At 37.5% G+C, this 15,376-nt stretch overlaps 1 protein-coding gene across 4 annotated transcripts; it reads left to right on the forward strand.

Annotated features, from left to right (window-relative positions):
* Positions 1–410: 410 nt before the first annotated feature.
* On the forward strand, positions 411–11,638 carry LOC128016037 (transcription factor AP-2 gamma-like). 4 transcript variants are annotated; one of them, XM_052600356.1, is made up of 7 exons: positions 411–547; positions 4,468–4,923; positions 5,007–5,058; positions 7,169–7,397; positions 8,741–8,859; positions 9,960–10,101; positions 10,298–11,638. In XM_052600356.1, the coding sequence occupies exons 1-7, from the start codon at positions 518–520 to the stop codon at positions 10,590–10,592; spliced, it is 1,323 nt and encodes a 440-aa protein (XP_052456316.1). In that variant the 5' UTR covers positions 411–517; the 3' UTR covers positions 10,593–11,638. The 4 variants fall into 4 exon arrangements, with proteins under 4 accessions (XP_052456316.1, XP_052456315.1, XP_052456313.1 ...); XM_052600355.1 differs by having other exon boundaries at positions 414–547; positions 4,465–4,923; XM_052600353.1 differs by lacking the exon at positions 411–547 and adding an exon at positions 2,948–3,259 and having other exon boundaries at positions 4,465–4,923.
* The last annotated feature ends 3,738 nt before the right edge of the window (positions 11,639–15,376 follow it).

Consider the following 15,376-nt stretch of genomic DNA (forward strand, 5'->3'; position numbering starts at 1 on the left):
GTTTTGTGGAACATGAAATCCCAGTCAAGGAGGTTCATTCTTATTAGACTTGCTTTGTCTAATACGTTTTACTTAAAATATTTTAACTATTGCATGTGAAATTAAATCCCCCAGATTTTGTTACGTTTTTCCCCCAGATCCTTTTTCCTGTAGGTCTGTCACTAAATATATTCCACCGTCATTGAAAACATGGAAAGAGCAGGCACAGTCTCTCTTAAATGAAAATGAATTATTGGATAAGTCTAAATGTGTGTGAATTCTTTAGATCATCCTGGTTATTAATGACTATTTGGACGTTTCTTTAATTGAATGCGTGCTGTTGCAATCGCGTGCTGCTCCACAGAGCTGATGTGATGACTAATCATCCTCATCGATCGGAATGCTGCGGCCCCCGTTCAGGTGTTTTTGAGTGTACGCGCATGCGCGCTCTCTGCGCTGCGCATCCAGGTGTATGAGCGGCGGGAGCGCGTGATGCGAACATTCGCTGCTTCACAGAGGAACCGAACAGTTAAAGCAGATGTCGATGCTGGAGAGGCTGGACTGGCGGGTACGTTTTATTCGATTTTTATTGCTATAGTTAAGCCAAGATGAACTGTACAACAGCCATTAACAACAAACAATAATAAGTAATTTCCAAATTGCAGATCTTTTATTTCTTCAGGTGTGAAGCTTAACTCCTATCTGAGCATTCAACAGTGAGGCATAGCAGTTTTATTAGAATGAATGAATTTAGCAGACGCCTTGATGGAGGAAAAACGCGCTTTATCACACCGTAAAATTTGCAGAACTAGAAGAGAAATGTTGGGAGTAGTTCAACACCCAACAATTTAACCAATTAGAAATTAGCTACTGAAATCAGCACCACGTGAGGTCACAAGTCTCTGCAAAAATCATAAAGCATTTACAGGGTTGAAAATAATAATGATAATCCCCATTTTAGTCCTTGGTTATAATTTGATTTGTGGTGATGTTAATAGTGTTAAATGGCAAACCGCGAATTTTATTAATCAGATTATTTTCTTTAATTTGATGAAACTTGTCTGATCAGACGATGATGGTTCCAGTTTTTTTTTTTTTTTGTATTGCTACATGTTATACATACACGCAAACACATTTGTAATTGTTAGCCTGTTACTGTTTTATGTAACTGTTGATCTTTAAATATATATATTCGTGCATAATTAATTAAATTGCTTAAATGTGGTCGTGGTTAATAATGGGTTGTTTAACTAATTCTACAGCAGTTTAATAAAATAATTAATGCACCAAATTTAACTGATTTGATTTCTCATGTCCCCCTTTTTTTCCTCTTAATGTTATAAGCCATATTCTGTATCTGTTATGTTGTAACAACAGCGCTTTTTTGGGCTTTAAAGTAAGTTGTACATTTCTCAGTTTGTAACATAAATGCGAGAAAACATGAAATTATGAGGGGCTACAGATTTAAACTCAAAGAGAGTTACAACCATCTCTGGTTTTCCTATAGTGACACTAATACGATGTTAAATCATTAAACATAGCATGCACATTATATTTATAATTGTATTTTTTTTTTTTTTCATACTTTGTAGGCCTTATTGTTTCAGCGCATCATGAGCCTGTATGATCAGGGATTGTTAACTTGAAATTATTTATTTTAACTAACATTATTAGAATAATTTAATTCAATAAATTAATAGATCTCGTATTTATTTCCAGCGATGAGTTTTGAGCCGAAATAAAACACCACGGAAAAAAGTCAGTCACTGCTCACAATTAAGATCTCATATTGATGATTTATCAGGCAGATATTAAATTATTCGACCTGATTCCGTTTTGTACAACGGACTGAAAATGAGAATGTAACAGACTCTCCAGGTTAGGCCTAAATGCAAATAATTATTGTCTCTGCGACAATTCACACATTCGTGCATTTTACTTTTGCCCTGAGTGGATGTTTTGCTTGTGCTTTCAGCAGGTTACATAAACAGAAGTTTCTCCCCCGGGGTTACAGTAGAGTCTGAGTGTGTGGAAGGATCTGACAGCAACTTCATTCAGATTGCAGAGTAATCAAACCAGCTCGTGCGCTTCATTTATCACAGTCCAGCTCGAGCCACAGGCGATTTGACCCACAAATACATTTAATTGACATGCATTAACAGACAGCCGAGTCTTAAGATTTCCTTTTGTTTTTCTTTTTTCTCTCTTGCTATCTTTTTACTTACGGATTTTCAGATTTCTAATGTAAACATTTATCACTTTAAAATATTTTGCATTTACTGTTTTTTTTTTTTAAATGCATTTAGCAGACGCTTTTATCCAAAGCGACTTACAGTGTATTCAGGCTAACAATTTTTACCTATCATTATTACTATTATTATCATTACCATGATCATTATTATTAGCCTACTATTATATTTCGTTTTTAAAAATTGATTTTCTATTATAAATTGAGAACATTAAAATAGCACAATTAAATTAAAATGTACGGTCGTCTGTAAGGTCTAAAATCATCATTGAAAACGTTATTATTTTGCAAAGTGTATAATCAGCATAAAAACTGAGTGGAAAAAAGTAACATGAATATATTTTCGTTTGTTCGGTATTTGCACTCCACTTTACAATCAATCAATTAATCAGTCAATCAAAATCTATCGATCTATCTATCCTTCTTCTGTTTTATCGTTTTGTCTACCGTTTTATCCTTCCATCAATCTGTTATTATAATTGAGTAAATAACATATCATTTTAATTAAAATGCTTTGTTTGTAGAGTTTGTTTCAGTTAATGGCAAAACATCGCGACTTTTCGTCCAGGATTAATTTGCCCTCTGAACAGACGGACAGTTCTGCGATTGGTCTGTCTTTCTGACAGTAGCCAATCAGCAGCGGGGCCTTCGCTCTGACGTAGCCACCGCGCAGCAGGTCACCGCCCACCGCTGCCACATGCAAATATAGTAGTGAGAGTCCAAAGAGAATCAGTGAGTCGACACTGAGCCGCTCTGTTGTCCGTCAGAGGGAGTCTGTTTGGACCGGAACCCTCGCATTCGTCTCGTGTCGCGAACTGCACGAGTTTCTCTTCTTTCGTTCTCCTCCTTCAAACACTGAGTTGATGCTCGAGTTGTGCGCGGCGCGCGCCGGACTCTCTGGATTATTTTCTAGACCGCAAACTAACATCAGCACAGATACACACATCTGAGATTGATCTGAGATCCTCGCGCGACAAAGACACAATGTTGTGGAAATTAGCAGATAACGTGAAGTATGAAGATGACTGCGAGGTAAGAGGAAAACGTCTGGTCGAAGGGCAGATATCAGAGAATTAAACACATGCAACTGTCTGTTTTTAATTTAAAATATGGATATTTGCATTGTTATATTTCCAAATATTATGAAAAGTAAGTTCTGGGAAGTGAACTAGATAAGCTACTCTTGCAGGTTAATGCACGATGGTTTGTTCTTATAGTAAGAAACATACCTATAATCTAATGTTTTAGGCTTTATTTATTTAAAAAGAGAGAGATTTTAAATTTGATCTTGAAAAAAATAAATAAATGCATGTGATCACCAAAACACGTTCGTTTAAATAGTAGATGTGAAAAATATTTTACTTAATGTTAATTTAAAAGGAATTTACTTAGTTGAGAAGTTAATAATAATAATAATAATAATAATAAAGTAGCTAATTATAATAAAACAATAATAGTAATAACAACAATAATGAAAGTATAAGTAGCCCACAATTTAATTTGACACGCAGTTATTTTACAATGTGATTAAAATATTATTATTAATAATGATAAATTAGCTTTTTTGGGGGGTAGCGCAAAATTCCAACGCGTATCGGTTTTCAGTATGAATGTAAGTGAGAATGAAGCTGTCTAGAAATGGCCCGTCGTTCATTGTCATGCATGTGTCTTTGGTGACAGTAACTCTCCAAGCAACTTTGCCAGACAATGGGAGTCATGAATGCACACTATACAGTCCACTCAAGAGCTGAACACAGACTCAAAAGACGAGCAGTTGATTTTGAATTAGAAAGAGAACAAATGACTGTAAAAATATTTGGTTTGGTAACCTTACATTGCGTTGCATGTGATAACGTTTAAATTAACAGGCCAGATGCATTCGATGTGACTGAATACGTATAGGGTTAAATGAACGAAAGTTCATTCAAGGCTTTAATCGGGTAGAAATAAATCTTTAAGCCAAACACTGCATCTTTTTAATTTAATTCTAAGATTTTTGAGATTGCATTTAATTTTGCATGATAAACTAAAGAACATGCAAAGCTCAGTTTTTAATTAGCAAAAATTTGTGATTGAAGGATTGTTAATTATCTGTGAGATTAAAAGCATTGTAAGCATTTATACTCATGCACTAGTCAGATCCTTTTTCTCCAAAGGTATTCATTTCAGCAGAATGTGGGAAAACTCAGAGAAACTCATTTTAGTGTGGTTTTAATGTGATGCACTCTCTATTTCAGCAGGAAAGACATGATGTCAGCAGCAATGGAAACTCCCGTTTACCTCACATTCCCGCGGTGAGCCAGCACCTCTACAGCCCGCCACCGTCCCTCTCGCACACCGCCAGCTCGGACTTCCAGCCGCCGTACTTCCCTCCCCCTTACCAGCCTCTGCCGTACACCCAATCTAACGACCCGTACTCTCACCTGGGCGACCCGTTTCATATCAACTCAATACACCAGTCTGCAGCATCTAATCAGCAACAGTCATGGCCCGGACGGCAAGGTCAAGAGGCCATCGGGTCCCACGGCCGCAGTGGACTCGGCAGTCCCCTTCTGGGCCTGGAAGGGGGCTCGTCCGGGATGCGGCGGGATGGTTTTAGGAGACCGGAGCTTCTGCCTCCACACATGCATGGAATTGATTCCATAGGTGATAACATGGGTTTGCACGATATGGGCCACGGATTGGATGATGTACAGGTGAGCTGATATGATCAATGATTTCATAATTATTTATGTGGAATTAAGTGGAGAGTGATGCATTTCCTGGTTATTTCTTGCAGCATGAAGGTGATCACAGTATTGTAATTCCTGATCACACAGTCATCAAAAAAGGTTGGTTGCATTTCTGTTTTTCTAGTATAAATGTATCTTTGGATAGTTTTTAGGTTCAAACTTATATGGGAAAGATGTCAATATTAGTATTGCAATTTTACACACACACAATATAATAGCATTATACAAATATTTTAGTTTAATATATTTAATAATAATCCAAATAAAATGATTATAATTATAGCTTCATAGTCATACTGAATTGATAAAAAAAAAACTGCAGTAAAGTGAGCTATAAAAACTCGAGTAGAAAGAGATTTGTTCATATAAAACTCAGTTTTTGTTGAGTAAGTCAAATGTCTAATTTCGGAGGTGTCTTTTTAATCACCTTTTACTTGAAATGATCCTAAACGAAGGTACAATTTAACAATATTTTATTTCAGGACTCTCCTAAATTTGTCAACCTTGTGTAATTTTGTGAAGTGTTTTGATTAAAACTTCTGCAGTTATACAACTATAATTCTATAATAATAATCGTTTTGCATTAAACTTATGCAATGCACTCGTGTTAATAAATGTATACCGATCCAAATCTCCAGAAGGAATTGTTCTGCTTAAAGCCGTGTTAAATCCTAAATCTTGCACCTTTGCTGTTTATGTGGAAAAAACAAAGTCAGCCTCCAGATTTCGTCTTGTCCGAGCCAACGGTTTAGGTGGGCGGAGTTGAGGTGGTGCTGGTTAATACATATATCGCTAATCCTTTTGGCCATGTGGTCCATTTAACTAATCTAGCATTGATCCGTGGAGCATTCTGCCTCTCTGTCAGCTTGAATGGAGAAACAGAGGTTCCTCTCAAAATGGCAGACTAGCCAAAGTTGTAGATGTTGGGCAATCCTTAAAATGGTGTGTTTGCTCAGAGAGAGGAGGCCTAGGCCTATGTCTTTTGAAACAGCACTGTCAAAATGCAATTCTGCCCCACTATACACACACAAACACGCTCGAGGAGACAAGAATCAACCGTAGTTGGGGTGTGGCTGCTTTTAAACATGCAGGGCTATTTTGTTCAGTCATATGCTGTGACAAGAAATCGTCTTAAATAAGCAAAACCGAAAGATAGTTTTGAACGTCTGTTTGTTTTGTGTGATCACTAGTTGCTGAAATGAATGGTCTGTATTAGTGGTTCTCAACAGGCTTTCTTTAGGACCCTTCGGGACGTTACATCAACCCTATTCAGTACTAAAACTGTGTAGCATGGAAAAGTAAACAAGAATGTTTTTACATTTGCGACGGAGTAGCATTACAGTATTTTCTTTTACTTTGTTTAGTTTTGTTCATGGTTTTTGGGGTTGAATGCATGCATTTTGACATCTGTTTAATTTGACAAGCTTCTACTAAGTTACAAATGCATGAGTATAATTGGACCCCATGACCTTTCCATCATAAAAAAGCATTTGCCATAAAGCATTAAAGTTTCTATTAATTCCTATTTATTTTGCTGTGATAATTATCTATCAAAAAATGTAGTTACATTGTATAATATCAGAACAGGAACCCATCAGTTAAGAACCATTGCACCAGTTCTAGTTTTGCAATTTTTATTATTGTTATTATTTTTTTTTATTCAAAGCTGTCACATGAATTAACAGTTGAGGAGAAGAGTTGAAGATACACAAAAGATCACATCTGAATGCAATATGTTTGGCATCAAAAAACTAAACAAAAAATTCGAGAGTCTATATTTTTGATATTGTTTGGTGGTCTTTACCATTTCCTGCAGTGTAATTAGATGTATTTGTTTGCTGCGTCTGTATTATGTTGTGGTCAGGAGTTGAATGACAGATAGCCAGTCAGTAATTTAGATTTTCTTTTGAGTCACCAAAGTGACTTGCTGAATTAATGTCTATGCCAATATTTTAGTCGACGTGATTATATCACGGAGGACTGCTGTGTCCCGTTCTGTCGCGTTTGGCTTGAATTTAATCGGTTTTCATCCATACCATCTCAGCTTCCACTTTGTATAGATAATATTCACTCTTTTTTTAAAACAAAATCTGAACCCCTTGATCCGAACTGATAAACACAATTATTTTATAACGTTCCTAACATACCGTTTCTTTCTCACCTGTATACCTGGAGCTGTTTGGCTGACCGAGATATTTCTCATCTCCAGGTCCAGGTCCGGTGTCCCTGCCGAAGGGAAGTCCGTTTGGGATCTCCTTTCAGAAAGAGCAGCTGCTGGGAATGGTGTCAAATCCCACCGAGGTCTTCTGTTCGGTCCCTGGTCGACTCTCTCTTCTCAGCTCCACTTCTAAGTACAAAGTAACTGTGGCAGAAGTTCAGAGGCGCTTGTCTCCGCCGGAGTGTCTAAACGCATCCCTGCTCGGAGGAGTATTACGCAGGTGAGCAGTTACTGCACATTCAAAGTAGAAAAGTCTTCTATTAATTATTTGCACGTAAGACTTTTTAGAGGTTGGTGGATGTAAATCATGAAACCATTCAACATGCAGATGTCTTAATCCACCCCAACTCTAAAGGCAACTTTAAACCCTATTTTGAATTTATATTGCCATAATGAACAAAAATAATGTGAAATTAAACATAGATTGATAAAATATTTATATATTATGAGTTTTTAATTTATGCTGATTTTAATAAAAAATAATGGCTTTATTAGACATTTTACTGTTATACACTGAAAAAAAAAATGTTTGCACAAGTGAATTGTTTTAATAATAAAATCACTATGCCAAAATGCTACAAATCTGAACGGTCTTAAAAAAACTAAAAAAGCTTATTTTTTATTTTAGCTAAATGTAAAAATCTTGATTTTTGGTTGAAATGTAACCTGCATGTTTTTGTGAGATTCCCCCCATGCATTTACCAGTCAGTGGAAACAAAATGTGTGTGTTTATCAATCTTTGCAGGTTCATGTTTGGTACCATCAAGTTCCATTTGTGTGCGTATTGATAAGATGTAGCTGATTTTAATTTCATTTGACCCTTTGACCCCATATGCCGGCATGTGCAATGTTGGGAGGTTGTCACCAGACACACAATCTAATCTCATTGCCCCTTATTAGTGGGAATATTTTTCTTTCCCCATGTGTCTGATGCAAAATGCTGATATTCGTTAAGTAGGTCATATAACACGGGGCGTTGGGAGGGGGAGGTGTCGGGCGGGAAAAGAGGGCACTTACTCATGCCTCCTGCTAACAATCCCTCACCCCACATGTGAAGGGTGATGCCAGGCCACAGCTCTAGTCATGCATATCACCGAGGCCCAAACAGCAAGTGGGGATTTTTAGAACACTTGAGCTGTGACATCACTTTATTTCACGAGCCTGTTTATCCTTTTGAATCTGGGCCCAAAACCTTTTTTCCATATTGGCCTCTAAGTCATATAATACAAACAAGTCAAGTCAAATAAAATCCATGTGTTTCACCTGCAATAATTAAGCCTTTGTTTAACTCTGCTATCCTGGTTACTGCTGTTCTATCCGAACATGTTGTTGGAATTAGTTGGAGATTTTCTGTAAAAAATTTAGTTTTCTTTAAAATGTGGTCATGCTAAATGTTTAAAGATTTGGAAAAGTGGAAAAAAAAACCGTTCAAGTCCATCTGGGTTTTCTAGGAAACGTAAAAAATCTTGTCTGAAAATATGACAGTTACACAGTTTCTAACCTTGCATTGGTAAGTTTAGCACAAGGTCACTAAAGACACTCACTGTCAATTTTATTCTAAAGGGCAAAGTCAAAGAACGGCGGCCGATCCTTGAGGGAAAAACTGGATAAAATTGGGCTGAATTTGCCGGCGGGTCGCAGAAAGGCAGCTAACGTCACCTTACTAACTGCGTTGGTGGAAGGTAAGCACCTTATGTCAGTCAAATTTCCACTATTGTTACTGTAAAACCAGCCAGATGGCAGAGTTTTAGCGTATTTCAGGAATTTCAACAACAGAATCTTTGGAGGATGTCGTTAAGTTCTACACTGAAAAGTGGATGTTAAAAGCTGGAAACACAAAACGACTTTTGCCCCAATTTGTAGTCTGAACAAGTCAATGTTACATGCTGAAAAGCACTATGAATTGACAGAAAATCACAGTGTATGATGCAATATGTTCAGATTTGAAAAATCTTCTAGTCTTAAATTGCATTAAATCGGTCTAAATTGGTTTGAATGACCTGCAACAATACAGAACGTTTAATTGATTCTCGCTGTGCAAAATGCTGAACAAATTCTTTGGCTTGATTTTTTTGAGGTTCGAATGTCCTGATCTCGATCTTTTCTGTCAAAAGTCTAGTGTCTAAATTTTAATGGAGCATCTAGTAAACTATTAGTAGCTCAATACAAAACCAAAATACTTTGCGATCACATGCAAGGGCTGTAAATTTTAGCTCTACTGATTAATTGGCAATCTTTAAATTCTTGACATTTCATGTCCACCTTTTCGCATGAGAATAGCTAACCAATGAGTCACAGAGACATCAGCGCTAAGATCACGAGTTAACTAGCACCAGGAGCGATGCAGGATACTTTTAGCTTTCTCTTTTAATGTCACCATTCTCACCACTAATGGGAACATGGGTCTGAAGCAGGAGCGTGACTAGAAGGCGTAGTTATTTACAGACCTTCAAAGCTGAATTAGGGCTTGTTATCACATGTTCGCTAGCCAAGAGGAGCGACTGACCTTAAAGACGACTACTGTGAATAATGTGCTAGTCTATCAATAAGAGCCTGTTGGGTCTAGGGGACCATTAGACCCCTTGAGCTACAAAAGCTCATTAGAGATATGCAGTGTGACCACCGCAATCCACAAAAGAGAGAGTCTATTCATCTGAACTCATCTTAGTTTAGAGAGGAAACTAGTCTTTCTGTGAGTCATTTTCAAGTCGATGGATCTGACGGTGACTCATCTTTGTGGTGCTACGTGAGTCAACTGTTTCTCACCTCATCCTGTCTGCAGGTGAGGCCGTACACCTGGCAAGAGATTTTGGGTACGTCTGTGAGACAGAGTTTCCCGCGAAGGCCATCGCGGAGTACCTTGGCCGACCACACGTGGAACGCAATGAGATCAACTCTCGCAAAACCATGCTTTTGGCAGCCAAGTGAGTAACTATCCCATTTCACATGAATCCCAATTCTTGAAGCATTAAGGTTAGGGTGGCCAAGCCCATTTTGATGGAGGCATCAAGGCTGGAAACAACCCCCCCTGCTTCTGAGGGTGTCTCCACCGAAGCAGAACAGGCTTCTGAAATCTCTGCTTCATGGTTTAATACTTTAACTGGTCATCTAATCTTTCAGGCAAATCTGTAAGGAGTTCACCGACTTGCTGACTCAGGACCGATCTCCTCTGGGAAACTCTAGGCCGGCTCCCATTCTGGAGCCAGGGATTCAAAGCTGCCTGACTCACTTCGGCCTCATCACCCACGGCTTCGGATCTCCGGCCATCTGTGCGGCCATGACCTCGCTGCAAAACTACCTCAACGAGGCGCTCAAGCAGGTGGACAAAATGTACGTGAGTTCGACCGGAGACTCCTCGCAGGCTTCTTCCGACGGCTCCAACAAAGTAGACAAGATGGACAAACACAGAAAGTGAGGCTGAGGTCAAACCCGATTGGACCGTTTTGAATGCAATAACCGTTTTTGTAGTGGAATTACCTTTTTACCAGATCTGACTCTTCATCGTTGTCGTAGTTGTTGATTCTGTTTCCGTTCTGATTTGTTTTCCCACAACGAGATTACGCTTAAACTCGAAGCCCTCTTGGTTCACGTCTTGGTCTTCCAGCACTTTCTCCTCCACAAAGACTCAAACACATTTCAATGCTTAGCCTAAGTCGAGACTGTTCTTTATTGGGTGAACCCTGCGACGAGTCAGACAGTGTACAGGAAGTTGTCTTTCACAGGGGAACTGCAAAGAGGAAGTTGTTGAGTTTCCCAAAGACACCATTTCAAGAGTTGATGTGGATTTTCTTTTGCAACCAATCTGGGAGGAGGAAGTTTGGTTTCTCCCTGTCCTCCTCCTTGGTGCTGACCTCCTAATGGATTGCCAAGGATGTGATTATGTTTGAGACCTGTTCCACACTTGACTTGATTGGGCACAGTGTTATCGTTCTTCTTAGTGTGGGAGTGTTATTGGCACGAATGACGAGTTTTGTGTGCTTGGAAACACATGATTACTAAACAAAGATTTATCCACCGATCAGTGGATTTTACTATACAAGAAATGCTTGAGATGTATTTGGCGTAAATCTCCATTAAAACGACCTCTGATTAAGTTAACATGATCAAATCAAACATCAAATATCGGATGGGTGTGTGTGTGTGTGTGCATGTTGACCTTATTGTTCTCCTTTTTGATGCCTTTACGTACGACTAGAAGTTAAATGTTCCATGTGTCTTTCCCCAAATGTAAATATTTTCTAATTTATGTTGTAATTTAACGGGATTTGTAAATATTGGTAAAATTATGGTGTTTGGTTTCACTTTTTAAAATCAATCTGTTAAGCTTTTATAAAGGGTGTTTGTTTGTGTTTTTTTTTTTATCATGTAGTGGTTAGGCTATGGGATCGATATGCTTTATAGAATTGTGTAATATTGATTTAAAGCTGTAGGAATAAAAACTCAACTCTTGATTTACATCGACCAAGACTCCCATTTATGGCGTTGAGTTGTGCACTTCACTACACGCGTGCCCTGCCGGTGAAGCATGTCAACATGGCTAATTCATGTGTATAAAGATTCTTTTTAAAATAAATGGCAACAATGTTCACAGAAAGAAAAGTGGTCATCATTGCACTAAATTGGGAAAGCAGGTCAAGCGAAGGCTTTCCTCAGAAAAGAAGAGTGGGTTTGTGAACACCTGTATTAACCTTCCAATATTTGTGTTTTTCATTTGCTCGAAACAGACAGTTCCCCTCTTTTCATAAGCATGCTTATCTTGCAAATTGGCGTGACAGGACAACAGTTATGTGTGTGAGGTTTCCGCATCTCTCTTTTCATATTTAAATGCTCTACTGTGAAACTCGCAGTGCGGTTTCAATTGAAGTCACAGGACTGTTGAGAAGAGATAAACAAAGCCATGAGAGAATGTTGACCCAATGTTTTTCTTTTTTATTTACTGTACTGCTTTATTATTAATGCACCATGTGGTCAGATGTGAAACGGTTTATTCAAAGCCTTTTTTGTTTATGAAGTTTGCATGTAGATCTCTCTTTGTTTAAACCTCAAGTTTCAGATGACACCAGTATACAGATGCAACTATCACATCTCTTTATCAAAACTATCCCCTATCTTGTCTCGTTCTCACAGCAAGCGCTCCCAATTTCTCGTATGCAATGAAATCGCAGGTGTGCGTGTTTGTCTCTGTTGAGTGACTGACTCATGCAACTGAATTGACAGTAGAGCAAGTGTGAGCGTCTCCCTCAGAACCCGTTGGACCAGATGTGTGGCTTTGCCGCGCTCCCACAGTTGGCTGTAACTGCCTGCACTTACTCTGATTCTTTTCCTGCACAAGGCTGTAAGCTGAGACATGGCGACTTTGATGGACTTGCTTTGATGGTCGGCTGTAGGTGTTGGTTGCAGAACTTCCTCTTGTTCATGAAAGGTGTTGATCGGTGTGAAATGCGGACGCGGAAAGACACACACCCAAATCAACACACTTCGAACGTCCCGTGATGAGATGCCTACATGGAAGTGTTGGAAAAATATTGCATCTCTTTAAGAAAGTATGTCCTGAGGATGCATTGTGCTTGTTTAAACTGGCTGCAGCCCAGCTCTGAAAATGGCTACTGACATCATTAAAAACATATGGAGACAAACATGAGGCCTATTCTCTGTGTTTAATAATAACATTATTGTCCTCATATTAAATCGTTACCATATTATTACATTTTGTCGATTCAACAGTGCTAGTGTGTTCCAGGTGATAGCTAAACCATTGCTTACTAGGACAAGTCAAAAATCCCTTATTGCTTCAAGTTAAGGGTTTATTCAAATCACCAACCACTAATCACCCAAAAACTGAGATGTTTTTCAGCATTTACTCACCATCATGCATCAGATTTAATTTTTCCATAAATTGAAAGTCAGTGAGGTCCAACGTTGCCTTCATATCCAGTGATTCAGTGTTTTGTTGAAATATTAAATTTACATAAACATGCAAACATTTAATACTTTTAAAGGAATAGTTCACCTCAAGTTGTTTCAAACCTGTTTGAATTTCTCTCGAAAGAAGATATTTTGTAGAAGATATCTGAATAACCAATTAGTTTATTCTATGGAAGTCAATGGTTTCCATCAAATGTTTGGTTACCAACATTCTCCAGAATACCTTCTTTTGTGTTTAGCAGAAGAAAGAAACACATAGAGGTTTGTAACAACATGAGGGTGAGTAAAATATAAGAGAATTTCCATTTTTGGGTGAACGATCCCTTAAAGGTATAGTTCACCTTCAGTTGTTGGTCCCCATTGACTTGCATAGTTTTTTTTTTCATACTCAATGGGGACCAGCAACTGAAGGTGAACTATCCCTTTAAGTGGTCTAGATTTAGTTAATAATAGTCTCTTAACCTTAATATTTCATATTATTTATCACATTATGTGCATGGAATTTAATTAGCCAAATAGCTGCAGGCATTAGGCCTCTTTCAGAAGCCGTGTTGCCAAGCTAATATCATCTCTTGTTTTCCCGTTTTGCATACATTATTGTTTATATATGCAAATATCCTTAAATCAAGTTTTTTTTGCAAGCCTTGATTGGTTGACCTATGCTAACAGTATGCTTCCGGATGACTACAAGCTGCAGAGCTTTATACATGCACAAAAAACAAATCTATTCTCAAACTAAAGCTCAAGCACATAAATGTTGAGTTGCTAATGCTAAATTTGTTGTCAGTGGCTGTGCTTGAGTTAGCTCACATTACTGACTGGCAGCGTTGTGTTTTTTGTGTTTAAATTGGCAGTGATGTTTGCTTTCATGCTTTTATTTCTTGAATCCTGAGGCTATTTATATAGATTTCAGAGAATCTCTACTAGATGAAACGAGAATAGTAACCTACTTAGTTTTGTAACACATTTTCGTTTTTTATTTCTGCAAAAAAACACGCGTTTCCAGAAACGTCACAGTATGGTTTGCGTTAGCAGTCATTAGCAGCGACACCGATGGAAATAGAAACTCCAAACCACTGTAACCGCTCTTTAAGACACTTGCTTTAAATGGGGTTTGTAACTCCAGTGCCTGGATGTTTTTTTGATACTCATTCAGAAAGATGTTTCCGAATAAGCTCTTGTTTTCAGAACAGTAGCAGCACATGTCCAACTTGGATGTTGTTGTACAGATGGTTTGCGAGAGCCAAGCCGAGGAGTTGCTTGCTGGTACGAGGAGGCCAAATAATGGGAACATAAAAGTTGTTGGAGGGAGGGATGTGTGTGCGTCTAACAGGGGCAGGAACAACTAAGAATTCCTGCAGAAAATGCCGGGAATGAACTGAAATTACAGACAAGGAGGAGTTCTTCTGCATGTTCTGGTGGAGCGGGAGCTTCCAGGGAGGAAATACAGACACTGATGGGAGTCGTTCTCAAAGAACAGTGTCTTGTGTTTTGGAAGGGACTCTCTGTTTTTGGCGAACAATGGAAGACTAATGGGAACTACAAATAACTCTGTTTGTTTGTTTTTGTAGAAAACAACAACAACAACAACATAATTATCTATCAGAGACTTTCCTAATAAATCTATGAAGGATTTAGAATCATTCATTAAAATAATGATTTTATATATATATATATATATATATATATATATATATATATATATATATATATATATATATATATATATATATTAAAATCGATGTTTTAAAAAAAATAATGGAACATATAACATGATTGTGTGTTTGTGAAAATTATAAAATCATTTAAAATTATTCAGGGCATTATTTTAAAAATAATTTATTTTTGCCATTTTTAATGTAATTTATATTTATTTATTATTATATATTTTTTTTTAAGATAAAATTCAGTGGGGACATACAAAGATTTTTTTTTTCCTGTTAATTATTTCAGTAGTAAATCATAATAGACCCAAACAGTACACAATATTTTCTGTTCCTGCTTCTTCATAATTTGGTAAATTCTGGTAGCATTACATGTGGTGTGTGTGTGTGTGTGTGTGTGTGTGTGTTTAATCAGAGAGAGAAAGAGAAAAAAAAGCAGAAAATTAAATGTTCTCAGAAAACACATTTTAAATTAAATAAAATTGTATTATTTAATAAATGTAAAAACAAATATTTCAATCAATTTTATATTATATTTAAATTTTTTTATTATGTTTTTATATTTAATCCAATGAAGACGTGTCTTTTTATTATTATTTTTTTCCCCGAT

This window comes from Carassius gibelio, chromosome A6 (genome assembly GCF_023724105.1).
Source record: "Carassius gibelio isolate Cgi1373 ecotype wild population from Czech Republic chromosome A6, carGib1.2-hapl.c, whole genome shotgun sequence".
Classification (NCBI taxonomy): Eukaryota; Metazoa; Chordata; class Actinopteri; order Cypriniformes; family Cyprinidae; genus Carassius; species Carassius gibelio.

Bases quoted from the DNA above. Each gene is read 5' to 3' on its own strand.
- LOC128016037 (XM_052600353.1), top strand. From the start codon at position 3,212: ATGTTGTGGAAATTAGCAGATAACGTGAAGTATGAAGATGACTGCGAG. The intron at 3,260-4,464 runs GTAAGAGGAAAA...TCTCTATTTCAG, and splicing joins AGTATGAAGATGACTGCGAG to CAGGAAAGACATGATGTCAG. The intron at 5,059-7,168 runs GTTGGTTGCATT...TCTCATCTCCAG, and splicing joins TCACACAGTCATCAAAAAAG to GTCCAGGTCCGGTGTCCCTG.